The sequence below is a fragment of the Hakea prostrata genome, chromosome 4 (genome assembly GCF_041222555.1).
Source record: "Hakea prostrata isolate BN-2017 chromosome 4, UWA_Hpros_2, whole genome shotgun sequence".
NCBI classification, from domain to species: Eukaryota; Viridiplantae; Streptophyta; class Magnoliopsida; order Proteales; family Proteaceae; genus Hakea; species Hakea prostrata.
In genome coordinates, this window is record NC_142603.1 from 3,748,767 (window position 1) to 3,776,561 (window position 27,795).

Below are 27,795 nucleotides of genomic sequence, written 5' to 3' on the forward strand. Positions count from 1 at the left end.
GATGGTACTTTAGGCAACCAGAAGAATAGAGGACGTAGTTAAGAATGTAGAGTTGATATATCTGGTGAACTTGAATGGATGCATTCCCAATGCTTTGCTCCCTCCACAAGTATTTACTGCACTTATGAGCCTGTGGTTTATTTTGTCAACTAAGTGCCGATGGTGAAATATCCAATACAGATTGGGGACTCAAGGCTGGCACTGGTGCAAAATGTGCTTGAGGTTGCCCCATTTGACTCCACCCTGCCCAGGATCCTTTGAAAACAGGATCTGCAGTTGGCTACAAATTTCCCAATTTTAGGGTGTAATATCAACCCTCGTATTGTCTGCGAATTATTGTTTGCTGGTCCCTGGATAACTAAAAAAATATGGTTTCCTGGTTCCAGAAGAACCTAAAGTGTTATGTTTGTTTTGATTTGCAGGAAGCAGTTTGAACTTTGCCCCCCCCCCCCGCTTTTTCTTTTACAATAGTGACTCTTTTATGATTTCTAGCCTATAACATTTTGTGGATTTCAAAGCATACAGAGATACCATAACAGTTTATTTCTATATATTCAATTTATGTGAGAAGATTGTGCCACTTGCTTTGTTTCTGTTGGTTTTTTCAGTGACAGGCTAGTGTACACACTGCAGTCTAGTAGCATTATTTGACCAGTACTCTTCTTACTCTATAAAATTTGTTAACATAATTCTCAAGGTTACTGGGGATAAAAGAAGCTTAAATTGTGTGACTACTGCGTCTGCACCATAATATTGATCTATCATTAACTATTTGTGTTTTGACTTACTCATCAACAGTTGGGATGAGTGGGTGGCTGTAGATCGTTTAATGAAATTTACTGACGAAAATGTCCGGAAGCAGAAGGAGCTTGAAAAAAAATCGGGTACAGATAAGAGTCTTAAGGCAGGACGTTCAACGCAGATTAAGCCTAAAGGTTCTACAGGTTAGCTGTACTCCTCTAAGTTGTTTGTCTGAGGTTGTATTGACTCTTGTGCTCTTTTCCTCTCGATGTTGCATGTTTCTTTCATTTATTTGTTTAACCTCCATTTCACCTAAACATTATTTGCATAATAAGCAAGTCATTACAATGAAAAGGAAGAAGAACCACAAGAAGAAGAGAAGAGCAGAGTGGGCTAGAAGAAGAGAAGAATGAAGAAGAGGGGAGAGGGGTTGCACATAAAACCCTCCCCCTCACATAGCAATTTATTAATGAGCAAGTAGGATTAGAATTTTTTCCTAAACTGAGTTACACAGAAAATAGAGTAGATATTACTTGACAGGAAATATAAACTAAGGCTAAAATGGAAACTATACTAGACTGAATTTACTTGTTAACCGAGCTGCAAAAATTATAAGCATAGGCCAAAATAGAAAGTAATCTCGCAATCTAGTAACTAGAAGCTAAGGAAATAAAATAAAATCGTGGCAAAATAAAATCAGCTCTTATCCAATTTGGAATTTCTATAGCTGTATGAATTATGATACTGAACACTCTACAACTGTAGTTTATTTGCCTTTCCTCCATTGCTTTTATAAACTTTAAAGTATTTAATGTTTTTCCATTAATGCTTTCGATTTGAGTAATCTAAAACTTCGGCGGGCCCTGGAGAACCTAAATAGGGGCTTCACCCTCATGATCACCTTTGTGTGTGTGAGAGAGAGTAACACTAACTGCATTTCAGGCTATGAGTGGCTTGAAAAGCAACATAACAGGAACAATAGGTGGACTGTGGACCGGTGAAAGTGGAAGTTGTGGGAACTTATCTACTGTTACCCATATGCCTTAATTAATCGCCCCAGCTTATGAGTTCATCGAAGTGGCTGATTCTTTTTTGCTGGATATGTTTAATCTTAGTAAAGGGAGAGATATGTGTTATATAACATTGTGCAGGGGCAAATGAAACAGTTTATGAATTTTATCTTCTAGAAGTGTCAATAAGAAAACCGCTTAGTTACCCAAATATTTTCATCTTACTGTATTCATGATCTGCCCATTCAGTCTTTTTATCTATTCCAATTCCTAGGAAGCTCAGATCTGAAACCAATTTGATGTTTTTACATTTTATATTTTCATACCTATTGTTTTTGTGATGCTATATATGTGTTCTTGTTTCTGCAGATGCAAAACTGGACAAAGAGGACCTTAGGAACTATGGTAATTTGGTGTTCTGTACTAAAGAATTTATTTATTTATTTGGAGTTTGGTTTCATTTTATGTTGTTTTGTCTTAATATGTTCATGACTATCCTGCATTACCTTGAAGTACTTTTTTCCTAAACAATTTCCAACGTATCCTGATCTTGGCATCACTAATATATAGGATATACTATCTCAGTTCATATTCCTTGCTGGCTTCTTGGATCTTCATTTATATGTTTGAAAATTAATAATGATTAGCAAGTCATGGGAGGAATAGAATTGGCAGGCGATTGGATGTTGTCCATTTTTTTCCCCTTCGCTTCTTGTTTGTGAGAAAATTATTCCTCGATCCTTGTAGGGTAGTTGTTTTATTGTCTTTATTGAATTGTGTTGTCTGGTGTTATCCAATGTAAAAATTGCAAGTGAAAGAATTGAAATAGCTGATTTATTTCTTGAGGATTCTGTTTACTGATAGTAGATACATGGAATCATATTGCAGTTGCAAGAGGCAAGAAGAGGAAGAGTGACTCTGGTATTGAGGTGCGCTTTGATTGTATTTTTTTTTCTTCATTTAGTCATTTGGTATTTGTGTATTCCTTCAGATCTAATTCCTAGTCTAATAACTTTAGGTAATTTTAACTAGTGCTTGTTAATTATGCATACTAGATAATTGTGGATTTACTAAGGTAGATGTCAAGGTCCTAGGCATTCCAGACCTTGTATTTAGGCCCCCCACGAACACTCACCTAGATACCTTGAAGACTATCCTTATGGTTAAAAACGTTATCCTATGGCTGTCACTAGTGCTCATATCGTCTACTGTAGGTAGGTAGTAATTACATTGATCCCGTAGCTTGAACATTCAATTTAGTGACCAGCCGATCTGTGTGGATTGGTGAGTTAGTGCTAAAATATAATTTTTTCTTAAAAAAATACAAATTGCAGAAAGAGACTAGGGAGATACTGAATTGCGTTATTTGAAAGACAGATTGGAGATGTATACTTAGTAAAGGTCGTTTTTTGGTTTACTTTTTGGGGGAGGGGCGGTTTGGGGTTTGAACTTGAGAGAGTCTTTTTGGCAGAGGAGAGGGAAATGAGGTTGTGAATTTACAAGAGAATCATGACATGCTGATGTTGAGAAGTTGCAGTGATTGAGAGACTCATGAATGTTCACACATGCATATACATGGGGATAGATGTTTACCAGGTAAGGTCTGCTGGTGGAAAGGAGGCTTTTGTTTTGGTAGGGAGGAACACATTTTAGGGGTTAGGATCCCCCTAAACCTTATCTGAGTTGAATCAGACACCCTTCCTAGTAGGTCGGTCAACTTCTCCAATTTACTGGTCTGATCAGCAAAGTCAAAGATCTTATTGATGGGGATTAGATAGGATGAGTTCTGTTAGAAAGCAAGCATTAAATAATCAAAACAGCAGCTGAACTTGAACAAAGAAAAGAGAGAAAAAGAAGAAGAGAAGAGAGATGAAGAACTAGTAGAAGAGGCTTGTGATTCTTGCTTAAAAGTCTAGAATCATAGAACAATTTTATTTATAGCTTCTAATGAATCTAATACAACTTGAGAAACAAGTAATTGTCCTCTAGAAAAAGGAAATAGAATATTACAGCTTTAGTAACTTCCTAACTCCTAAAATAGAAAGTTCTGAAAATAGAAACTACCACCAAAATAGAAACTATACTTTCTAAAAACTCCCAAAACTTATGTAGCAAGACGCCCACATTAGAAATAGAAAATATAATAAAAACAATAGCATAATACTATTCACGTGAACAGTAAAAACACTGTTCACGTGAACAGGAACGTGAACAGTAAAACTCCCAAATTTACATATACTTCAACAAGTTCTTAGTATAGGTTACACTCCATTTAATGAGATCCACCAAGGAAAGCTGAAAGCTGAAAGCTGAAATAAGTCCAAAGTAAGGTCAAAACTCAGAAGTCAGCTTTATTGGATGGAGTTTAAATTCTGTCCAGAGATAGGTTGATGTTAGGTTCACCCACTCAAAAGACCGTGATGATTCAAGATTTAACCCAATTAGAGAAATACAGAATACTAAAATCCGGAAATTTAACTCAAAATATGCAAAATTCTAGATACTTACAATATGAGATTCAGATATATGTTACTATTTTATTCGAGAAACAAGTTCCCATAGAATGTTGAGAGTCATGGCTAACTAAATGCTATGAATCTGGGAAAGTAAAAGGGCATCAAGCTCACACGACAGTCAAGGTCAACCTAAATACCTAATCAACGTCCTGAACACCCCAAGAGATATTTCAGATCCCACAATTAGATTAGGACCAAGGAATTAGCCTTGGAAGCATAGCATCCGCCAAGGATAAAGTTCAGCAAGACAGTGAAAGAAATGGAAGATAGAAGAACCCATGAGCTTCTCACTCCAAATAATCAACCAGTACCTGCTGATCTTTGGACCTCTTGCCCTCAAATGAATCCCACACTCCATGAAGAAGGTAGTATTCTGTTTATTTATCTAATCATGAGAAGCCAATTGCTTTACAAAAATATTAACTAAAAAACTGATGAGCTAAGATCCTGATAGGAATATAAGAGGTTTCTGTTCAGCGAATAGGAAAAGGAATTAAAAAACCAACAGAGGACTCTTGTGGGAGTCCCTTTACAACTATATATATAAAGAACTCAAAGAAACAATCAAAGAACTACCATAAGCTAGCCCATGACTTGGATAAACAACAGGCCCACATTGGGCTGGACATTTGATGCAGTTTTGTCTAAGAACAGCCTCACGTGTAGGGATCCCAGCAACATTAGTTTAGGATCCCCTACACCTAGCTAAATCGTGGGCTTAGCATTATGCTATTTTAATTTTTAATTAGCCTTCTAACTTCTACTTAAGTCTTAATCGGAGTTGTGATCCCATTAGGATGATGAGAATGATCAGACAGATGAGGAGGATGATGTTCCTCCTCGACAGATGGAGGTCGGGGGTCCTTCGCATCAGATTCCAGAGATACCACCTTCAGGTTCTCAGTTGTCCACGATTGTCTCTACATTGGAGAGGATAGAGACTCGCTTGATAGCGATGGATAGTAGATTATCATGAGTTGAGGACGAGGTCCGTGCTTTCACCGATCGTCACAGTTCAGGATCACAGAGGCGATCACGTAAATAGATAGTTCTAGGATTTTTTATTTATGTTGACTCCAGATGTACTTATTTAGTTTCATCTTGTAAAACTTTTCTAATCAATTAATGAAATTTAGATGTTTCACTTGACTTATTGTACATTATGAATTTCATCTTTCGAAAGATAATGTATGTTTGTTTCATTATGGTTATTGTGTGTTATTCATACTTGATGTATTATACTTCATTTTGTTCAAGTATCTAGTTTGATGTTTTCTATTATCCACTCTAAGAGAGTTGGATCACTTTTGGATCTATGCCCCGAAGATGCTCCACTAATGTGTTTTCGTGGCTAGGATTGTATGAAACTTTGGGCTATGATACCACTTTGTCACATCTCCCTAGTCAATACCTTATCTGAATACTAGGAGGTGTGATCCACAGTCCCGAAGATCAAGTCTCAACAATCATCCTCCCACATAACACAATAGTACAATCATGAGCAAGAATAAATCATTGTATTAATTTAATTAAAAGAATAATCAAAGTATGGATCTTAGAAGGATCTCAAAACAATATCAGAGTAAGGAAGTGATACCAAAATAATCAGAGTAAATGTTTGCAGAAGTAATACAAATAGTCAAAGTGTGGAAGAATAGTCAAAACCAAAGTATTACAACTGAAAGAAATAAAGAAGACTATCAAACTAATCTGTCTCATAATGGTTCTTCTTTTTCTATTTTCACCTTCTTCTCCGAAGATTTGTATTCTTGTAACTTGGGAGTTGATGTCAAGCTCGTAATCCCACCGGCGAGCAAGGCAACTTCTATCACTGTTGATTGGAGCCATGATAGAATTGCATACCGGTACTCGAGTTGCACCATGAGCTACTATCAACTCCCATTGTTTCCTCAGTTGCATAATATAAGGAAGGGACTTCCGAACAGGGGCTCGGGATCTCTTCACCTGCAAAGTCATCTGAAACTAACATTGTCCCCGAAGTGAGCTCAAAAGAACTCAGCGAGTAGTTCACATACAAATAACAATTATAATCCAATTCAAGAACATAGTATGATGCAATATGATATGAGACAATATGCAAGGATGCAAGTAACTTTAACAAATGTTAGTCTCTAATGGCGGACATGCATTAAGATAGAACACTAGCCTCCTTTTGGAAGGTCTCATCATCACTCTGATCTTTCACGGACTGTCTACCTCTTTTGGGATCACGGGCAACCCTCTTGGACTATCACCATGGTTGGGGGTTTAGGTCACCGCTCTCTTACCACACCATGTGGTATGAGTACTGGCGCGTGTCAGGGTCTAGTGCAAGTTATCTACTGAGTCACATCAACTTAGGGTAAGATATTTTCCCTCATGCCTCTCATAATCGGTTCCGGTATCCTTCCCCCTAGAGTCATCATATCCTATGGCACCAACCAACTCGTACTACGGACTCTTAACCCTATTGGTCATCCAAAAATAATAAACGGGAAGCTCTTATGTGTTCTCACGGATTGTCTACTGGTCTCGAGTGCCTATGAGCCTAGACATTATTATAATGCGACCCTACCAATGAATGACCCTCATAATCTGATTGTGTCATCTCACGAGTTGGCTACTAGTTTTGAACGCCTACAATCCCCATTGTTGCCACAGGTCATTCGGCCTCAATATCCACGCCGATAGGGTGTGATATGATATGGTTTCTAATCAAACACTTCTAGACATCCTAGGTATGACATCCAGTAATCATGAAAAGCGCCAAAGGGCATCATAGGATTGTGTCCCATGCCACCTCCACTGATGTCCTAAGACAGAAACACCCAAAAAACATTCCCTAATTCACAATCACAACCTAATTATTCACATTACAATATGATTCCAAACACTTCATCATGTCATAATTCATTCTTATTCCAAACATTCACATATCTAACAAATATGCATAACATCATTACTAACAATATTCTCAAATTATAGAGGCATATAAAAAACGGTGCTCTGAGGTTTGGTCCAGGTCATTTTTAGTCCGATTTAAGTTTCCTTTTGCATATGGCTCCCCTGTGGTTTTAAAAAATGATTAAAAAAGGACACCCTTAACAAAAATAATTAGTTTAATAAAGTTTGTGACAAAAATACCCTTGTGTCCTTTGGACTTCTTTTTATTATTTTAGTTTTAATTTACTAAAATATATACTATCAAACTAAATAAATAATAAATAAACAAATGAAAAGTTTTTCTAAATTAATTCCCTCGTAAAAACATAGTTTGAAAACAAAAACGGTGCTCTGCAACTTCACAACCAAAGGAGGAAGACAAAGAGTTTCCTTCAAATCCATCATTTGGCACTTCAATACAGGTTTTGATCTTCTCCTAAAACCCTTGTTCAGTTTGAAAGCAAAGAACGGCAACTCTGCAAGACTGCAACTTCACAATCAAAAGAGGAAGACGAACAGTCTGCTTCTAATCCTCGTTCAGTTCTGATTTTTTTTATTCTTAATTTTCTGTTCAATACCGATTGTCTACTGAGTTTAAGGAAGAGGCTGCTTCTAGAGCTTTAGGTTCGTACTCTTTACATCTTTCTTAGGATTCAATTTGGTTATTCCAGCCAACTATAAGATCAAAACTATTATTTTTAACCTGGAGTACCTTGAGATTGATTACTCTGTTGTAGTGTATCATTCTCAGATATGGCCAAAAGTGAGATTGCTGCTCTAAAATGAGCTCTTCAAGCTCAACAACAGCTTCTGCAGAAAGTCTACAAGGACCTTGAAGAGGAGAGAAAAGATCCAGACGCAGCAATCCATGATTTTGCGTCTACAAGGTGAAAAGGGTGCAGAACAGATGGAAACTAGTCAATACAAAAGATTGATAGAAGAAAAGATGCATTACATAGAGTAATGTTTATAACTCTTTGAGGATCTCATGTATACAAAAGAAATGGAGATCGCTTCTCTAGAGCTCCAAATTCAATCTTACAAATATAAATTACTAAACCTGGATTTCGTAATCCTTGTGAGATAAAATGAAATTCCAAGGCAATCTGTATTTTCGGAGAAATGAAGTTCAGAGCTTGGTTTTCTTGGAAATGTAAGAAGTATGCACGAGTGCTTTTGGTTGACAAACTCCATGAGAAATTTTTAACATGAGATGTAACAGGCAAGGAAGAGACTGTTCGTCTTCCTCCTTTGGTTGTGAAGTTGCAGAGCACCGTTTTTGTTTTCAAACTTTGTTTTTACGAGGGAATTAATTTAGTAAAACTTTTAATTTGTTTATTTATTATTTATTTAGTTTGATAGTATATATTTTAGTAAATTAAAACTAAACTAATGAAAAGAAGTCCAAAAGACAGAAGGGTATTTTTGTCAAAAGAATTATTAAACTAACTATTTTTGTTAAGGATGTCCTTTTTTAATCATTTCTTAAAACCACAGGGGAGCCATATGCAAAAAGAAACTTAAATTGAACTAAAAATGACCTGGACCAAACCTCAGGGGGTCCAGATGAAAATTACCCTATCTAACAAATATGCATAACATCATTACTAACAATATTCTCAAATTATAGAGGCATATCAATCATGTTTTAAGTCTTAAAAACAACAATATAGAACATGCATTCAAGTCATATTTCAAATGAGAATGTAACTAAGGTTATATGTAAGTGAACGTCCTCACCTTGTTGTTGATTCGAAACTTTCAAAGAGTAGATCAAAAGATGAGTTCAAACTTGCCAAAAGGTCCTAACAATATGATGATTCAATGTTAGGAACAAACCTCAAAGGTTAGAAGATGAAAAGAGGGCAAAACTAGGCATTCTGTTGTCAGCAACAAGGTTGGTTGCTTGGGGCTACTAAGCCAATCGACCAAGGCTGCAGCTGTGTACGGACAATAAATCCTAAAATCAATCAAAAACTCATTGTTTGGGTTCCAAACCACTCCAATATACTAGAAAATTCTGAAATCATGGTAGGACATTATCTAGTATGGTTTAGGCATTAATCATGGCCAAAGGAATGAAAACCAAACGAGTCCTATATTAGGTTTCATCCGAAATCAAACCGAAGATTCATGGATAGACTAGAGTGAATGGAGATACACTCTAGGTAAAGAGGATGGTAGAATAAGGTCTGAAAACATTGTAGAATATGATCTAACATGGATTGAAAATCAGACTAATCAAAGAGAATAAAAATCACAAAGTTTTATACTAGGTCTTTACTGAAAGCATACCATGAAATTCACGGAAGAGCTAGAGTGAACCTCCGTTCACTCTAGAACTAAGAGAATAGAAGAATAGGTCATGACAATAGATTTAGACCTTCTTCTAGGTCTCTACAGTAGGTAGAAACAATAGAGAAAATAGAACTAGAAAGAAGAGAATGAATGCTAACATTGCAGAAGAAGAATTGTCGGACGGAAAACTTGACGGATGCTTCCAAACCTTCCTTCACCTTGGAGAGGGTTCTCTAGAGTGTCTTTGATGGTCTCTGAAGGCTTTAGAACATAATGACACTTTTTAGAACGAAAAATAATTAATTAGGGCTTCAAAAACCTAATTTCCTAGAAGTGACAATTTTGCCTCGAAATAGGCTTGGTCACCTGGGTGGGTTGGTCACCCAAGGCAGGCTGCCAACTTGATCCTTTTGGTCAAAAACTGTATTTTGGTGCTCCAAAAGCCCTAACTTCATCTTGGGTCATTTTCCAAGTTATAGAAGGGTCTTACCTGGTTTTTTAGGACCTTCCACTTGTGTAATTACTGTACTCTTGATCCATTTACCAAGTCCGTCAACGTTCAAGTTAGTTCTTCTTCTGAATTCTGACAAGGTTCCTAACTTAGCATCATCTCCATCTACTTCTATTGGTTCAAAGTCAAATCCAATGGTTTCAATTTGGATGACCCACAGTTGCCTTCTTCCCGCACTCCTGGTTTTCGGACCTACAATATGGATTTCCGGGTTAGGGTTATGAGGGATTTCACACAAACCCTAATTTTGGGCCTAGAATTCAAGCCTACGCTAGCGATTGTTGAAGCTATAGATTTATTCGAGCTAGGCTTGTGTCGAGTGGTATAGAGTTGGATTGAGGAAAGATTTGAACTGTAAATGGATAGTCAAAATCCGTCTCCAAATTTGCATTCATATTTGTTTAAGGTTGTTTGAATCCAGAATTATTCGTACCCAAAAGTATCGGATAACTTCTTATCGGATAGGATACTATCTGGTTAGAGTAATATATATAAGTGTCATACATATGATACTATCTGGTTAGAGTAATAAATATGAGTGTTATATATATATATATATTTGTTTTTAAAAAACATAATATGTTTGAATATTAAATGGTATCTCACCAAGTGAGATTTTGACCTTCACTAAAGTTGAACCAGTTAAGCCTAATTAATAGGTTGAACTCACCCTAAACCCCATCATTTATCCATAGCCAATTGGCCAAACTATGGAAAAACCATTAGATAAAGCCTTTTTTCCCCTTTTAAAAAGGGCTGATAATTGGATTTGGAAACTGGTAATTGGCAACCAGAAAATTGGAAATGAGAAATCAACAACCAATAATTGGATTGTTTATCAAATCGGATGCTTATTAGATATTCGATAAAGTTCTGGATTCAAATTCGGATACCTTCTGTAAATTTTCGCCGGATATCGGATCGGATTCGAATAACGGTTTTGCTTATTGGATTTGGATATAGATAGTGGTGTATCCGAGCCAAGTACGATCCATTTACAAGTCTAGGGAAGATTCTATCTCTTCCCTTTCTCATTCCTATTCAAATTTTTGGTATACTAATTGTGTCAGGCCACATCACCAACACTGATCTACTTAAGCTATACTGTGAACTAGCTGAGTATCAGGAAACAAAAAAATTGATGACAGTTATGAAGCTACGGTTGAAAGACTTGAGGCAAGAGTTGAGAAGAATGAAGCTTAGTTCGACAAGTTTGTCAAAGAGACTTGTAACCTTTGCACTGAAATCCTTGGGTTCATGAAGAAAGTCGACACCCAAATTGCAGCAAGAATTTCTAAGTCAACTTCTCGAACTCGGTGGGTTGAAGACGCACCACAAGGAATTTCTTTTACTTCAAGTCCTCAGGAAGTTCCACGACTGTTCTCGGAGATTCTAGAGTTTAGTGGTGAAAAGGGGTTAGTAGAGTTCTTGAGTGGCTCACAAAAGTTGAAAGGATTTTTGCATATAAATTCTTTCCGGATGAGAAGAAGCGTGAGCTCCTTCTTACCAAATTTACAGGGCATGTATATTCCTGTTGGGATGATGTTTTACATTTGAGGTTAGTTAGATGCCTTGGATAGTTACTGGTTGGGAGGTCATGAAGTGGATACTGAACAAGAAATTTATTCCTCCTATATATGAGGAATTGTTTCATGAGCTTGTCAACCTCCAGCAAGGCACTATAAATGGGACACCTACCCATATTAGAGTTCTACAAAATATCCTCAAGGTGCGGACTTCAAGTAACAGGCAAGCAGCGGGTATGAGATACATTAGCAGGCTGAATACAGAAATCCAATTGGAGTTGGCTAACACTGCTTCTAGTTTCATTGATGTCCAGCAGCATATGCTAAGATAACTGAAGTGAAATACATATATCTAAAGTCAATGATCCGGATTCCTTCAGCCTATAAGCCACCAGTAGGGATTGAAGACAAGAAGCCTGAGCCCCATATAATGGAAGAAAAGAAGCTAAGTAATAATAATAGCAATTTTTGGCTGAAAAACATTGTGCGTCATAGTTGTGGAGAGGAAGGTCGGTATAGCAATAAATTCCCCAATAAACTTCACTCCATGAATATCACCGAGAAGCAACCAACAAAAGATGGTGATGCACTAGTTGTAGATCTCTGTGATGCTGATGAGAATGCCTCGGTTATGAAGTTGAAGCATTTTCTGCCAACCTCACTTCATTCTCTACTGGGCTTGTTGATAAGGCTCCCCTCTTCATGTAAAGAGGCAATCTACTGCATGGTGATACTTCTAACAATGTCCACACAATAGTTGATACTTGATACAGGAGCAGAAGCCAATATAACCTTCCACAAAACCGGTTATTCAAGACCATTCATGTGTAAGGTTTTGGAGCCACTTCCTGAGAAGAAGCCACTGCAGTAGTCTAAGTATACCTACATTTTGGCCTCTATAGTACTGTGTGCCCTACCTAGTCACCTCTGTGATGCAATGTGACATCCTTTTAGGGTGAATTTGGCAACAACGTGCTGGTTCTCTATGATGGTGCATGGAACAGTGTCAAGGTTAAGCAAAGGGGTATACATTCCTAATGGTGCCCCACGGCCACAGATTGAAAGACATCCCATGACAACAACCATTTTCTCCTTCGATTATTAGTCACGCTACTTGTGGGTTTATGAATCAAGATATGTGTTACCTTATCAGCGAGATAATTACATGGGCACCTTGGGTCTGCGACCTAACTCAACGGAGTCAAGCTCTTTCAAGTCCAGGAGAGTTGATGCTGTTTGGTTGTTTAAGAACAGCCTCAGTTGTGGGTTATTCCTCCCTAAACCAGCACCATTATGTGTAGGTCAGGTGTAGGGGTATCCCCTACAACGGCAGCTAAAATTGTGGGTTTAGGATTCTGTTTTTTAATTTTAATTAGCCTGTCAACTGTTTTATTTAACTCTTAATTGGAGTTGTGATCCCATCAGGAAATCATTGCTGTTCACGTGAACAGTAACTCTAGTATTAATTGAGTCCTAGTTTTTATTTCAGTTCTAGTTTGAGTTGCAAGTCTTATGTCAGCCAATGTGGCTCTATATATTGATGTAATAGATTTGTTGAGCCCATGTTTTGATTGACAAAGGTTTATTTTGAGCGTTGTTGCTTTCTGATTTAGTGTTGCTATTTCCTTTTATCTCTCCTACAATTCCCCTAAGCTGTCCCACGATCTCCATTGATGAAGCTTCAAGATTGCTGAAAATCTGCGAGTTGAAGGATTAAATCAAGCATCCCATGGTCTGTTCTTCAATAACAGTGACTTCTTTTTTCTTGTTCCCAGTCCCTTTCTCCTTTCACATCTTTTTCTATTTTTCTTGAATTTTCGGACTCTTTTAGGGCCTGTTGTTTACATGAGTTTGAAGATTTCAAATATTTAGAGATTTCAAATCTGTGGAGTCATAATTTATAAAATTAACTGTTTGGTTAACCGAATATGTGGAATAAAATCTGTGAATTCATCTGTGATTTTTGTGAATGCGCAAAAGTTTAGCGTTTTTATAGTAGGGATGAAATCTATGGATTTCACCCTATACCCATAAATCTATAGATTCACGTTTTTAGTGTAAAAAGATGAATCTCTAGATTTCATGAATCTAGAGATTTTCACAACCAAACGGGTATAAATCTTGCACTCATAAATCCAGAGATTTGAAATCTCTAGATTCATGTAACCAAACAGGCCCTTAGAGACCCAAAGTTCAAGGTCAGATCTACACCAATTTAACCATTAGATCCCTTGCAAATTTTAGGTACCTCATCTCCTCAGCCCTAAGGGACCTACCAAATCGAAGATCAGCTAATCCTTGTTATTGAGTCCCTATTTTCCCTCCAAAATCAAGAAACCTAATCTCTTCCAAACCACCCATCCAAAATCATTGAAAGTTGAAGAGATTATTCTAAGGAACAAAGTGTAAATTTCTTTCAAGTTTTATCCCTTTCCCCTTAGTTTTCATCCCATCTCAAGTCTACCCCATATCAAGGAATTTATCAACCTCCCATGGGATGGACTGAAGTATCCTTCATACCCTAAATTTCCTTCCTTCTCTAACCGTCAATATGCTTCAAACAAACCAAACCCCAACCCAGGAACTAGAGCACAATTATTAGGAACCAAATGAGGAAGAACCTCCCATATACCTAACCCCAAATCCTAGTTTTGGGCTTGCAATTCAAGTCTAGCCCTAGAGATGCTTTAAACTTCAACCCTATTCAAGCAAGGTTGCATAACATTGAAGAGGCCCAAGCTGCGTATAACAATATAGGCCTGTTTGGTTTCTTCTTCCGTCGTGACCAATTTTAAAACTCCCTTAATCACCTATCCTAGTGGTGGGAGTCGAGAAATGAATCAGTCAGGTGCATGTTTGATGCTGAGTGGATCTGTCAATTCTTTGGTTGACTCTCAGTCCTGCAAGCAGAATGCCTCCAAAAATCTGGCAAAGCTTAGAAGTCTGGAGGATCTCAAATCTGGAACTTTTGACATAGCTTTTTCTTTAACATTGCATGAACTACATGGCTTACTATATCTAACAAACCTATTGATAAAATTAGACCTTTGTGCTCTTCAGGAAAATTTGAACATAGGTTGAAAACTGGTTTAAATTTAAATTGATTATGAATATTTTCAGGGTTGGATAGAACTCAGAAGTTTGTTGGTCCCATGGGGTTGGGAATTTGTTCCATCTGTCTGTGATGTAGTTGAATGTCTCAAATATGAAAGATTAATCTACTGGATGAAGATTATAGAATTTGATGATGAAATTGCTTAAAGTTTCAAGCTGCTAATAATTGTTAGGACCATTGTGGCATGGTCCTTTTCAATTGGGGATTTGTACTATCTATGCTATGATTGACTGCTTTCAAATAAGACATGGTTGATTTATTCTTATATTATGATTGTGTCAATTTTCATGTGTTCTGGGGGTTGCATTCTCCTTGAACGGTTAACTGGTTTGCCTTCTTTCTTATGTTTGATTGGTTGCAAATGGTAATTTGGTGTTCACTGTTGTCTGCGTAATTCTTAGGAGAAGGATATTGAATCAATGGAGAAGGTAGTGAAGATCCAAATTCCATCAACTCTAAAGAAGCAACTAGTTGATGATTGGGAATTTGTCACTCAACTGGGTAAGGTATTTATATTCTATGATACTTTCTTTACTTTCTGATTATTTATGCAATATGTGATGCTGAATGGTGATGTTTCGATTAAGTAGCGTATCATCTTTGTAACTATGACATTATCTTTGCTATTGTATTTTTATTGTGTCTATGGAACTTTCTGCTTTTGTTTTCCTACGGAGTTCTATGTCTGGTACCAAACAAAAAGCATTATTTTCTTTTCTTTCTGGAACTTACTAACTTTATACAACTCCAATACTTGTTAGAAGCATAGTAAAAAATTCGAGGGAAACTCAAGTTTTGACCAGGTGAAAATGCGAAACTTAGGTGGAAACTTGAGAAATTTCGAGGAAACCGAGGACTTTTCCGTACAAGTTTCGACAGGTTTTAGAGAGTATAAATAACCGTATTTAAGCTAATTAGAGTATAAAGAACACATTGGTTGTATTTTGCTAAAAAAATCAATGTAGATATGTCATTCAATGTACATAACATCAATGTAGAGTTGTCCGAAAAGTACATTATAAACTTAACTACTTAAGCACATAACATTCAATATATAATTTATAACTTCAAAATAGTTGACAATAAAAGGAAAATACAACTTAGTACTAAGAGGAGTGCCAATAGTGGATTCATCCTGTGAGCTGAGTAGTACTATGCCTGTAACATCCTCTCCTCCAACCAACGAACATAGACATCCCATGACATTTTATGCATATGGTTGTCAAGGTATTCGACAACTGTAACTTTATGAGTCTGGTCATTAACATGCTTAAGATAACCAGCCTGAGAGAATACACACTTTGAATAGGGAAGTCCTGATGGAGGGGGTATTTGTCGTGGTATTTGGGGAAACATGAAATAAACAAAAAAATTGAAAATTTGGGAAAGCTACAAAATTTACAGGAAGAAGTCCCAAATTTCCATGAAATTTCCCAAGTTTCCCATGAAATTTGGTAATTTTTTTTCTCATGAACCAGCTGGTCCAACTGGGTTGAACCAAGTTTCTACAGGTTTCAACAAGTTTTGACAAAATTTCGATAGTTTCGGTCGAAACTGAGGACTTTTTTCCGGTCCTCATAAGTTTCGACCGAATTTTGTGCCATGGTTAGAAGATATTATCTAGTTAAGTAGTATTTCAGGCTTTGAGGTTAAGGTAATCCAATTTAATAAGTTGGTTGAGTCAAACACAACTTGGTAGAGATGATTGATTGATTATGAACTCAAAAAGAAAAGGGAAAAAGAAAGAAAAGAAGAAGAAGAAGAAAAGGCAGACCATCGGGGTCTAGCATAACTTTAGAGGGAAAGATAGAGATGTGGAGCTGTGTGGTTGAACATGAAGGTATTTCTTCATTTTGTATTCTAAGGACACATCACTTCTTGCAGCATGCTCTAACAAGTGTTTTGAGAACTCGTAACTGATTGGAGATGGATTTATAGAGTGGAGCATGTTAATGGAATCCATATATTAAAATGCTCTATGTCCTTTTTTGTTGTTGAAGTCATGGTTCAAGATCTCGCTCTCGTTCTCGCCCCTTCCAAAAACCGAGATCTCAACTGAGTTGGCGAGATCTTGGTTGAGATATACTCTTTTTTTGGGGTCAACTCGATGGCCCATCTTGGTGGGTTTTAGGGTCTGTGTTGGGCTCAAACTTGGTAGTTAGCTTAATTTATCCTTCTAAACACACTGGTGGTCTTAGATTTGTGAGGAAAAAAAACCCCTAAATATGAGTTCTAAGTTGAACCTAAGTGTGAAACCAACATGTTGTAGGATTTGGGAATGCAAGGTTATACAAAATGTAATATAGGACCTTTAAAGCTTATTAATGAAAGTAAGTGTATCAAATACATCAAATAACTTAAATGTCATCAAAATTCCATCCATATGAGTATCACAATCTTGACTCTCGAGAATAGAATAATAAAATTATACAACTATTAGAAGTTCTATATAAGTCATAACTCATAAGTTCATAAGACAAGCGTAGAATGATTGATCTTCCTTTGGTGTTATATATGTGCTAAGAGTAGTTGCAAGTGAAAATCTAGCTGAAATCTGCAAAAAATCTAGTGAAAATTGACAGTTTGAGCAAAATATAGCGAGACAGGCGAGATCTTGAGCAAAGACATGGGAATCTCGCCCTTCATCTTGTCTTGCCTTCTTAAACAAGCGAGATATCTCGTGAGATTTCAAACCATGGTTGAAGGTGCATTCTTCTTTTAATTCTCAGGAATTTTTTCCCATCTAGTTAGGTACAATATTTTTGAGGGTCAGAAATGGGCATCTGTATACTGTCTCCTGACATTTTTCAAACTGGATGTACTTAGAGGCTTATAGCAGCATTTTGCATCATCCATTTGCATTCTAAAATGGAGATTATGCTTTCAGTTTCTTACTTATATCTGTTAGCCAGTGGTTATAGTTTTATAGGTCTCAGATCACTGATGATTCCAATAAGAGCAGAGTAGATAGGGCAGTTAGAAGTTAACATTCTGTTCATCCACTGATTTCAGGCTTTATGAAAAAAACAAGCTAGCCTTCTTTTTTTTACCCCTCTTTGTTTTCTTTTGTTTTTTTTTTGGGTTGGGGGGGGGGGGGCAACCAGATTCAGCTGGGGAGTATAGTTTCAAACCAGACCCTACTAGACTCAAAAGAGCCTTTAAACACTTTTAGTAAGCACATGTGAAGCAATAAAATGAGGCAAATATCTGAGAGATTCTCAACTCCAATGGTCGGACATAGCTTCATTATACAACCACTAGGAAACTCAAAAAACCATAAGGCACTAGTCTCAAACAAACCAAAATGTTTAGAACCATTTCTCAGGCAAAAAAGACAGATGGGGGAAGGAGAAGCTGGTGATAACTTGAAAACAAGGGAAAAACTGAGTTGGGGAGCACCGGCTCTCTGAAGTATGGGCAAGATCATTGGAGGGTTAAAGAACACTGTAGGGCGATTCAAAGGAGAAAAATTGGCAAAAACTGGTTGGCAGTAACATGCCCATGGCTGGATTTGTAAGAGATGGGTTTGAATGTCTATTTCTTCATAGGAGGTGCTCATTTGGTTTCTGCATGGTCTCCATTCATGCTCCTTGCAAAATTTCTTAAGATAAGTATCCCTTGGAATCTCTTTATAACCTACTGTTCCCAAAAGATATAGAGAGAGATGAACAGGAAAATAACTAGACTCTCAAACCAACAGTCTGTGCTCTGATGCCAAGTTGGAAGCTAACATACGTAAAGGTGTAAGAAGGTTTAAGAAAATGATGGAATGTTGTGTTAGTTGCAGTACCGTTTCCACCACTTCTATGTTGGTTCACTAATAGTAAGGAGAGAAATTGCATGCACCTCCCTAGCATGGTAAAAGGTTAAAAGGACAATATAAGGTAACTATACGATAACAAGGAGTACGGTCCCCATACTAAAAATAATGAAAAAAAAAGAAAGAATAATTGGAATAATTTGGATTGGGATCATCCTTAAGATGGTATCTGGCTGGACCCTGCACAAATAGGATCCAGACATGATATAATATATATCATATATGCCATACTCTAACAAGTAGACCATAGTTCAATCATTTCACTTCCTCTACCTTGTGATGGTTCATATGTCTTATGAGCTAACGGTTACACTTTACTTTTATATCGACTTTCAGATGGTTAGAGTAGAGTTATGCATTTTAGAGAAGTACCAGTCATTTGCCACAGTATGGGAAGCTATTAAAACCTGTTTGTTTGTTACTATGGACAATTATTGTTTTGTTAGGTTTGAAGCCTGGCAGTCTCTCAGTTATGGTTCAGGATTTTGGAAATTCTTGGTTGAAAACTATGTAGCGTTGTTGCTTTTTTCTCAATGAGCTTGATGATTGGGATGGTTTAAACCAGACTATTGACATCAAACAACATATTTCACTGGGTTCTCTTTGTTCTATGCATTCTATGCACTTTTAGTGTCTGGTCTCTCTTATTCTTCCAAACAAAAATGAAAATTCATCTCGTAATGTGTGATAAGTACTAGTTAATTGTATCATTCCATTATATTTATATTGATTTAGCACTTGATGGTTATTGATTATTTGGGAATACCTTGTTTCAGCTTGTTAAGCTTCCACGTTCTCCTTGTGTTGATGATATATTGAAGAAGTACCTTGACTACAAGTCCAAGAAGGACGGCATGTAAGTTTCACATGTTATTGATGTTGCTGTTGTTTTCTGTGCGTCGTTACCATTTGTAGCTTTGTGATTTCTTGGTCACGTGATCCACTTTGATTGCTATCTCTATACATGCTTGGGCATATCTTGGCATTCTTTCTTTCTTTCTCTATTTTTTTTTTCTTTTTCAAAACAACATTTTTAATTCTCCATGCACCCTCAAAGTTGTTTGATTGTTAGCTTTCTTTTAATAATTGAAGAAACATGATACATGAGTTAATATTTATTAGAACCCTTTGGGTCATCGAATCCCCATTTCCAGTATGAAAGGATCAGATCATCTTTCATACATGTTACTGTTGTATTAATTTAAGCAAGTAGGTGTTGTACTACCTTTAAAATCGTTCTTTAACATGGCCTTCTTTTGGAAAAATAATAAAATAATGCATGTGATGAGGTGCAGTGTAAGCTCTAGGCTCTGAGGCTTTTCTTATATCTATTGTAATTTTTGTGCTACTGTGTTTTCTTTTAGTTTATTCCACACACAATAGCACACCATTACCAATCTTTCGAAATCAAAACATAATTCAAAGAAAATGCAACAATTTACTACATAAAAATGTGTCTCCTGATATTAAGGTTTCTTTTCTTATCATGAAAATTGCTGATTCCTGTATACTGGTTGTCTTTTACCTTACATATTTCTTTTTACAGATGTGCATGTTATGACGATTATGCTTATCATGCTCTTTGGGTATGTTTATAGGATAGCTGATTCGATTGGAGAGATTTTGAAGGGTTTACGTTGTTACTTCGACAAAGCATTGCCAGTAATGCTTCTTTACCAGAAAGAGCGTCAACAGTATCATGAAGCAATTACGGATAATGTTTCTCCATCAAATGTATATGGTGCTGAGCATTTACTGCGCCTCTTTGGTATGCTCATCGATAAATTCCTGTATACAGAGTTATATTGTTGATGTGATCTACTTGGCATAAGTCTAGTCAATTGCTGGTATTGGCTAATTCTTTCTGCAGATGTATGCATGTTTTATCTTTTGGCAAATCAGCTTTTTGACTACGAAGAGGTGATAGCCCCCAATCTTGGGCTTTTAGCTTTATGAATTATTCTTGTTCCCAGTTTTATATATTTAAAAAATAAAATGCTGATGGAGAATCCCGAAGGTCACTTTTTGGTTCACACATGCTCAATTTCATCTCAGGTTTCATCTCAGGGTTTTGGGATTCCCCCCCCCCCCCCCCCTTTCTCTTTTCTTCTTGTCATCTGGAAACTTCATTTATTGAACATCTCATTCCAGCTTATTCCTATTGTAACGGTGGATGGTAAGTCAAAACTCCAACTAGAAAGATCTCTGTGCCCTTGGAGATTTTCTTTATTGCTTGTAAATCCTGTTGGTTAGAGCTATTTTATACAAGGATGAGATACCATATCTACAAATGATCCCCTAGACCCTTTTTGTGGGAACACATGTAGACTTCAATGGTTTCTAGTTTTCTTTTAAAATTTTTGATGGATAATGAGATAAAAACAGAAATTAAAAGAACATACAGATGAAGGGCAAGGCCCCAAGAACCCTATAAGGAACGACACAGTTGGATATGAACCCAACTACAAAGTCTTTATTGGTCCCCATTCCCAACAGCCGATTTATCTGCAGTTGAATCGGATGACTGCGATCCCCAGGTCCATGGCACTCCATGTGAATGTATGGTTTTTAACTGCTGAGTCACCTTCTATAATAGTCTACTCATCCTTGAGAAATTGCAATCTCCATAGTCTTAGTAAATGCCTTCAACCCCGCTGCAAAAGAGTCTGCCAAGTTGCAGGACCAGAGTAGACTAGCATATTGTACCCTTTGTTATTCTGAACACCTTGCTAGGTGCTAACAGCAGCCCATGATAGATGCTGGGAAAACAGCTTTTTCCTTATTATTTCCCTTTTTTCTTATTGTAATATCAAAATTTTGAACCCCCTCCCTCCCTCTTCTTTTGACCTGTATGTCATTCATCAACTATTCTCAATTTTCTAATCTTTCTCTGCATATAAATTGACGGCCAAGCCATTGGTAGCAAAAATATTAGAAAAGCATAATGTGCTTACTATTCTCCTTGTTTTGGGTCCAAGTTCCTGCAAAAGCTTTTCTTCTCCTTCCTTGTGAACTCTTCTCTTTTCTCTATTTATCATCATCTCTACGAAATAGGTGATTATTATTATTATTATTATTTTTTTTGAAGGGGGGGGGGAGAGAACTAGGTAGTCCTCTCTCTCCTCACTTCCCCCCTGTAAAAGCAGACACACCATTGCTAATGAAAATTTTAAGGTTTTTGTTTTCTGTTTCTCGTTTGTGACAGTACATTCATTTGCTGCCAATGGAGGATCATGGAGTGAGAAGGTGCAATGAGTGAAAATATTGGGTTGGAGAGTTTTTTCATTGGGGATATGAAAAGGTTTCTCATTTTTATTTATTAAGATTTGACGAAGTCGGGTGGAAGATCTAGTAGTTGTTTTCGCCTAGGTGTCTTCTGTCCTGGTGGGCTTCATGACTTCAGTACAGAGGTAAATGATATTAGGGGATTCCAAAGGGACCGAGATATTCCAGTATCCATGTGTATATAGGACCATATGTGAAAGGTGGTGTGTATATTGCATTTAGATTGGTGTGAACCAGTAAAGAACTGGGACCTTGGCACAACAGTAAGGTTGCTTTATCACAATGTAGTGGTTATAGGTTTGAATTGGTAAACACCCTTTCCTTGTAATGGGGTTCAGGATGTGTGCCTATTGACCCTTGCCAAAGCCCACATATCTAGGAGTCGTGTTTTCTTGGTATGCCCTTTCATAATGATGTGAATTAATTTATGCAAATATTTTAGTCTATGTTTGGTGTTGCATGTACACTTTTATTTTGTTCAAATCTTGTTTATTTTTGCCTAGCTATTCAATTTTCCCATCATTGCTTAAGTTCCAGATTATATTTTTGGGGGAATAGTTTATTTTCTTTTGATTGTTACATTCTGCTTAGTTTCAAACTTTAACCATATATTTTGAACTTCTTTGGCTGTTGCAGTTAAATTACCTGAACTATTGAACTACGCGAACATTGAAGAAGAAACACTGGCGCGCTTGCAGCAGAAGTTGCTTGAGTTTCTCAAGTATGTTTATGTGGTTTTTCTTTCCCTTTTCTATCTGTTATATTAGAACCCTTTGGTGGAGTCAGTTGTTCATATATATGCTAATTTATCTTTCATGCAAACGTTAGTATCATATCTACAGCATATTTTAAACAATTCAAATTTGTAATTATGGTTGGTGTGTCCCTTTCTTCTGCTCTTCTTTTTTTTTTTTTTTTTTTTTTTTTTTTTTTGGGTCTTGGGGATCTGTGTAGTTGACATTATTTGTTGCAATAAGGCTGAGTTGTTGCTGTACTTGAAACAGTTTGAAAAGTATGTTGGTTCGTTTTGGCCAAAATTTCTAAATTTTGGCAATCCACCTCAATGAGAACAGAGCTTAAATTTTCACCAGAAAGTCTCAAGCTGTTGAGTATGTAACATTATTTTAGTAAGAGCTGGCTGCTGGTCATTACTTGGATATTACCATGATAATACATATTTACTCTTCTGAACCTGTAGCAGAAAAGTTTACTGGGTAAGGGTGGGAGAGCTGAAGAAGCAGGAGTTGAGGCTCACTGGAGGTCTCTTTCTCCTCCTGAGTCAAATCTCTTTCTTCCCAGTCATCGATACTGTAAGGGGGTAACAATGGTTTCATTCTATGCTTCAGACCAGATACATACATGATAAAATGTGACTTATTTTTAGTATCAAGTAAAATGTTCTCATTTGCACTGGAAATAAGTTATGGTTAACATGTATTCTGTCTGAACTTGGTATTCTACTAAATTCAGCTAGCTACAACCACTTGATATTTTCCCCTTATTAACCTGCTGCCTCTGCCCAAAGTGGAAGTTTCAAGACCGAAATATAATTCAAAGAGAACCAGCAGACCTTGGAGCATTTCATCATGCAGGAGACCTTAGAATGTTGAAGTTCTAGAGCTGTGCTACTAGGAAGAGGTGGTGGGCATGGTTGTCAAGGCTTCGCTTAATCGTCTGGGCAGTCTCTGCCCAATCAAAGCGACCGTCGTTTTTTTGAAGACAATAAAACGGTCGCTTAAGTGTTTGAGTGGGCGCTTCGATCACCCAGCCACTGGTTTATTGGCGCATTCCTTTTTTTTTTTTTTTTTTCCCTTCCTGTTTTATTCTCTGTGATTCTGAAATAGCATTTCTTCTTTAAGATTCTGATGTTGGGGTTTTTTTTTTTTAAAATTTTTTAAGTTACTTTTCCTGGTTATCAACTGGAAGTAAATGCATAATGCCCAAGTTATTTATTCAGCAGGTGTGTGAGTTACTTTTTGTCTCCGAGTAGGGTTGTTTAGTTGTTTTGATAATTTGGTTGTTAAACTTTGAAGTTTGATTTGTGACTTTGATGTTGTTATATTTGAAGTTAATGACTTAGTTACATTTTCCAAATCTTATATACTGATTTTATGAATGAACTTTTCATTGAGTTTGCAAAATGTTCCATGTTTAAATGCTAGGAAGTTTATGTAACTTTTGATATTTGGGTCAAATGTCAAAAAATTAACACTAGAATGCTTTGACCGCTTAGTCATCGCTTTATTGTCGCTTTAGTACCTGGGAAGCCCTCCGTCGCTTTGTCGCTTTGACAACCTTGGTGGTGGGAAAGCATTAGATTGATTAGGGGCTAAAAAACTAGGCAGATGTTCTAGTCTGATATTGACCAGGGAAAATAGAAATAAGACAAAAGAGATGACCTTGCATTCTCACAGATACCAAAGGGTAGTGCCATGGCCAAACTTCTAGCTTGGTGCTGTAGAATTCTCTGAATGTATGTGTAGTATGCATGCTGGTAGCAAACCCCAAATCCAAAATTACAGACTGAACATTGGTTATGTTTTTTAAGGGAAGATTTTAGGGACACCAAGATAATTGGCAAAAAGCATAGACCCCAAAGTTGTGCCAAATCAGCAGCCAATCCTTTTCCTTTGGAACTGTTGGTTAGAGAAATGACAATTGTACTGCTGGTTGTATTGTTTTGTCTTATAATATAAAATGACGAACAGAGGCAGAAGATGGAACTCATAGAAGATTAAGGGCAATTTGGGAGTTATGAAATTATCTAACCATGATTTAACAGAATTTGCTAACTAGTGTACTATTATGCACATTTAATAGATTTTAGTGGGTTCATTGTCAATTTGGCATAGTTTTGGGGTGTTTCTGCATTTCACCAATTATCTTGGGGTGTTCCTAAAATTTCCCCTCCTCGTTTTCTAGACATCTCCAAATAGCATATTGTAATGGTACTTGCCATTCACAAGCAGATAAATAAACATCTTCTCCTTTTGAAGTAATTATGGTTTGCTTTTTAGCGTGTCCCAACTCTATTGAACCTGCTGTTAGTGCATATACACCCTTACATGTCAGATTTTTACAGGATTTCTTAAGTGAAATAAAGAAATTATTGGAACAATTTGAACAAGGATCTGGTTATACCTCTGATAGGTATAGAGACACACAGAAATTAAGGACTGTCAAATTCATTTAAACTTATCTTGCATTGTAGTTGCATCTTTACTTCCCAGGTGAAAATTTGTTTGCTGATGCGGAAGTGGTTGGGTTGATACAAAGTAGTATGAAGTGGGTTATATATTATTACAGAAGGAGCAGCCTGAAGACCAGACAGTTATACGGGCTTACCATAAAGCTGCACATCTGGCCTTACAATGATTAAAAAATATCTCCCAATGATTGGGTACTGTGATGCCACAATTGATCTGACATAGACACATAGTACTACACAACTGATCTGGACACACACAGACACAGTATTCCACCCTATATGGACTTCTATAGGGTCAATTTATCTGAATGAATCTATGCATCGATTGAGATTCTTAAGGCCACACATGGAAAGACTCATGCATTGTTTATCTTATTGTGCAGGTTTATGCAGAAGAATCAGAGCACCTTCTTCCTTTCTACATATGACAGCTCCAAAGGTTCTGAAGGAAGTTCTCGAGATCAAGACTAAGCTGCAAGATGCTGCAATCAGCCGTATGCAATATGACCAAATTGCAATGGCATTGAAACAGCTTTGGTGGATGTATTCACGTGTATCTGGTTGTTCTTAAAGGTTCCAGCAGATGGTGGTGTATTTTTGTTGTTGTGGATTCACTGGAGTTAACTGTATTTTTTGTAATGATTAAATATATATATACTTGGTTGGGAGCAGCCAAGGTTCATACATGATCTGCTGAGACATGCAATGTTTGTGCTGCACATTGTTAACTTCAAGACATCACTGAAGTTCTCAGTGGTGCTTACCTAACAGATAGGGACAACATGCTCTCTCGAGTTAACTGCTGAACATAATATTTATGGCAGAAATAGGCTTTGTATAGGAGATTTGGGTTGTTGCATGTGGTATAAATGGCCACGCTGTTTCGCGGGAAGAGAGTTAGTAATGCAGGAGCATGTTGCGGTGTTTTAATTTTTTGTCAATTTTCCGGTTCGCAATGCCGAGACTGAGTTCATTGTTTTTTATGGTATGTATCGCTCTTAAGCCAGGCATCACTAAAACTAAATCGATAAATGGCGAACTCAGTAAACCTGCTCTAACTGTTGACTGGTTTTCTCGGTTAGATCGGACCTTGCTTTTTAAATGTGCAGGACGTTAAGCGGTACATCTTGGATGTAGATTCAGATTTTGGCCGAAATTTTAGACTTTCAGATCTTGTGGTATCATTGATTAGTTGTACAAGATTAATTCGAATATTTTTAGGGTAAACATCTATAACTTTCTTAATTAATTCGTCAATTTTTAGGGTAAGCATCTATAAGTTTCTTCATAAATTTTCTTTAGAAAAAATTTATGTAAATGGACACATAGATTAATACATCAAAGGAAAAAAATTATTACAATAAAACAATTGACGTCGCTCCTAGCTTGGAGAAGTTCCTTTTTCCAAATTTAAGTAGACGCTGAGAAGGAAATACGTTTTTAAGTTATATAGGAAACATAATATTATTGTTTAAAGTTTAAACCAGTCACCGGAAAACACAGAAGAAAAGAGTATTACATTTACATATTTACATGTATCATGCAGGCTCAAATATCCTAAATTCTCATGAGAAGAAATTGCCTTTTTCATTTGGATAAGCGATGTAATTATGGTTAATACTTTAATCATCCACCAAGTTTGCTGACGATCACATCCACGACGAACCTGTATCTAACATCGTTCTTCTCCAACCTCTCCATGGCTTTATTCACATAATCCATCTTAACTACTTCGATCATTGATGTCAAACCCTTTTCCTTGCAGAACGCTAGCATCTCTGCTGTCTCGTGCATGCTTCCTATAAAGCTCCCAGTGATCGACTTCCTCCCTTTCAGAATGGAAAAAGAAAAAGGATTAAAGAAGCAGAAACCCATATCACCATCACAGTTTCAAGCCAGAGAAGTTAGAAAACAAAAAGTGGGAAAGAGAAGGGACCTTACCGAGCATTACAAGGGGAGAAACGAATTGCAGAGGGGTCGAAATAACACCAGTCAAGATCAATTTGCCATCGACCTTCAAGAGAGAGAGGTAAGGCTCGAGGGGATGGAAGACAGGAACTGTGTCGATGATGTAGTCGAGGTTGTCAGCTGCTGCTTGCATGGCTTCAGTATCAGAGCTAACGAGGTAAGCATCAGCTCCCAAATGTTCCATGGCTTCCTGTCGTTTCTTATCAGAAGAGCTTATCACAGTGACATGGTGACCCATCGCCTTAGCTATCAGAACCCCCCATATGCCCAACCCCTCCAAGACCCAAAATTCCTCCTCTCACCCCACTTCTGTTGTACCCAAAATGCCTCAATGGACTATAAGCTGTCAGCCCTGCACACAGAAGCGGCGCAGCTTGTTCTGCCGCCATCCCTTCTGGTATCTTTACTGCAAACGTAATAAAAACTCAAATCTTGTAGATTAGTAGAATACTTGAGATGTAAAGAACAAAAAAACCAGATACTAGTTATTTACTTCTGATCGACGACCATGGCACCGGCAAAACCTCCCTGAGTTGGTTTTCCGTCTGAGTATACATCATTGTAGGACCAGATCTTCTTATTGCAATATTGTTCGATGTTTGATTTGCAAGGAGAGCACTGTCTGCAACATCCGACGAGGCAACCCACCCCAACTCGATCTCCTACTTTGAACTTGGTCACATCAGAACCAACTTCCATTACTTCACCAACCACCTCGTGGCTTTTGAGAAATTAAAAGGAGACAAACAAGTTAGATACTTGAGCAACCAAATATACGAAAACCCATTAATGGCGAGGAGTGAGGAGTGAGGTAACGAGTAGTCGAGTACCCAGGAACCATGGGGTAGTTGGAC

At 37.1% G+C, this 27,795-nt stretch overlaps 1 protein-coding gene and 1 pseudogene across 2 annotated transcripts in view; one reads left to right on the forward strand and one right to left on the reverse strand.

Annotated features, from left to right (window-relative positions):
• The window catches only part of LOC149017147 (MRG family protein), a 28,553-nt gene extending 2,412 nt beyond the window's left edge, over positions 1-26,141 (forward strand). Inside the window, exons 4-11 of the mRNA XM_089151474.1 lie at positions 799-944; positions 2,121-2,156; positions 2,640-2,680; positions 15,062-15,166; positions 19,257-19,336; positions 20,079-20,248; positions 22,402-22,486; positions 25,357-26,141. Coding sequence (XP_089007600.1) covers positions 799-944; positions 2,121-2,156; positions 2,640-2,680; positions 15,062-15,166; positions 19,257-19,336; positions 20,079-20,248; positions 22,402-22,486; positions 25,357-25,444 — 751 coding nt within the window. The 3' untranslated portion in view covers positions 25,445-26,141. The remainder of the gene's footprint in view (positions 1-798; positions 945-2,120; positions 2,157-2,639; positions 2,681-15,061; positions 15,167-19,256; positions 19,337-20,078; positions 20,249-22,401; positions 22,487-25,356) is intronic.
• Positions 26,142-26,371: 230 nt separating this feature from the next.
• LOC149017148 (putative cinnamyl alcohol dehydrogenase 1) lies at positions 26,372-27,582 on the reverse strand (annotated as a pseudogene). The gene is made up of 3 exons (XR_016172788.1): positions 27,435-27,582; positions 26,915-27,347; positions 26,372-26,802 (listed from the first exon to the last, which is right to left on the reverse strand). The product of XR_016172788.1 is annotated as a putative cinnamyl alcohol dehydrogenase 1 (transcript).
• Positions 27,583-27,795: the final 213 nt, after the last annotated feature.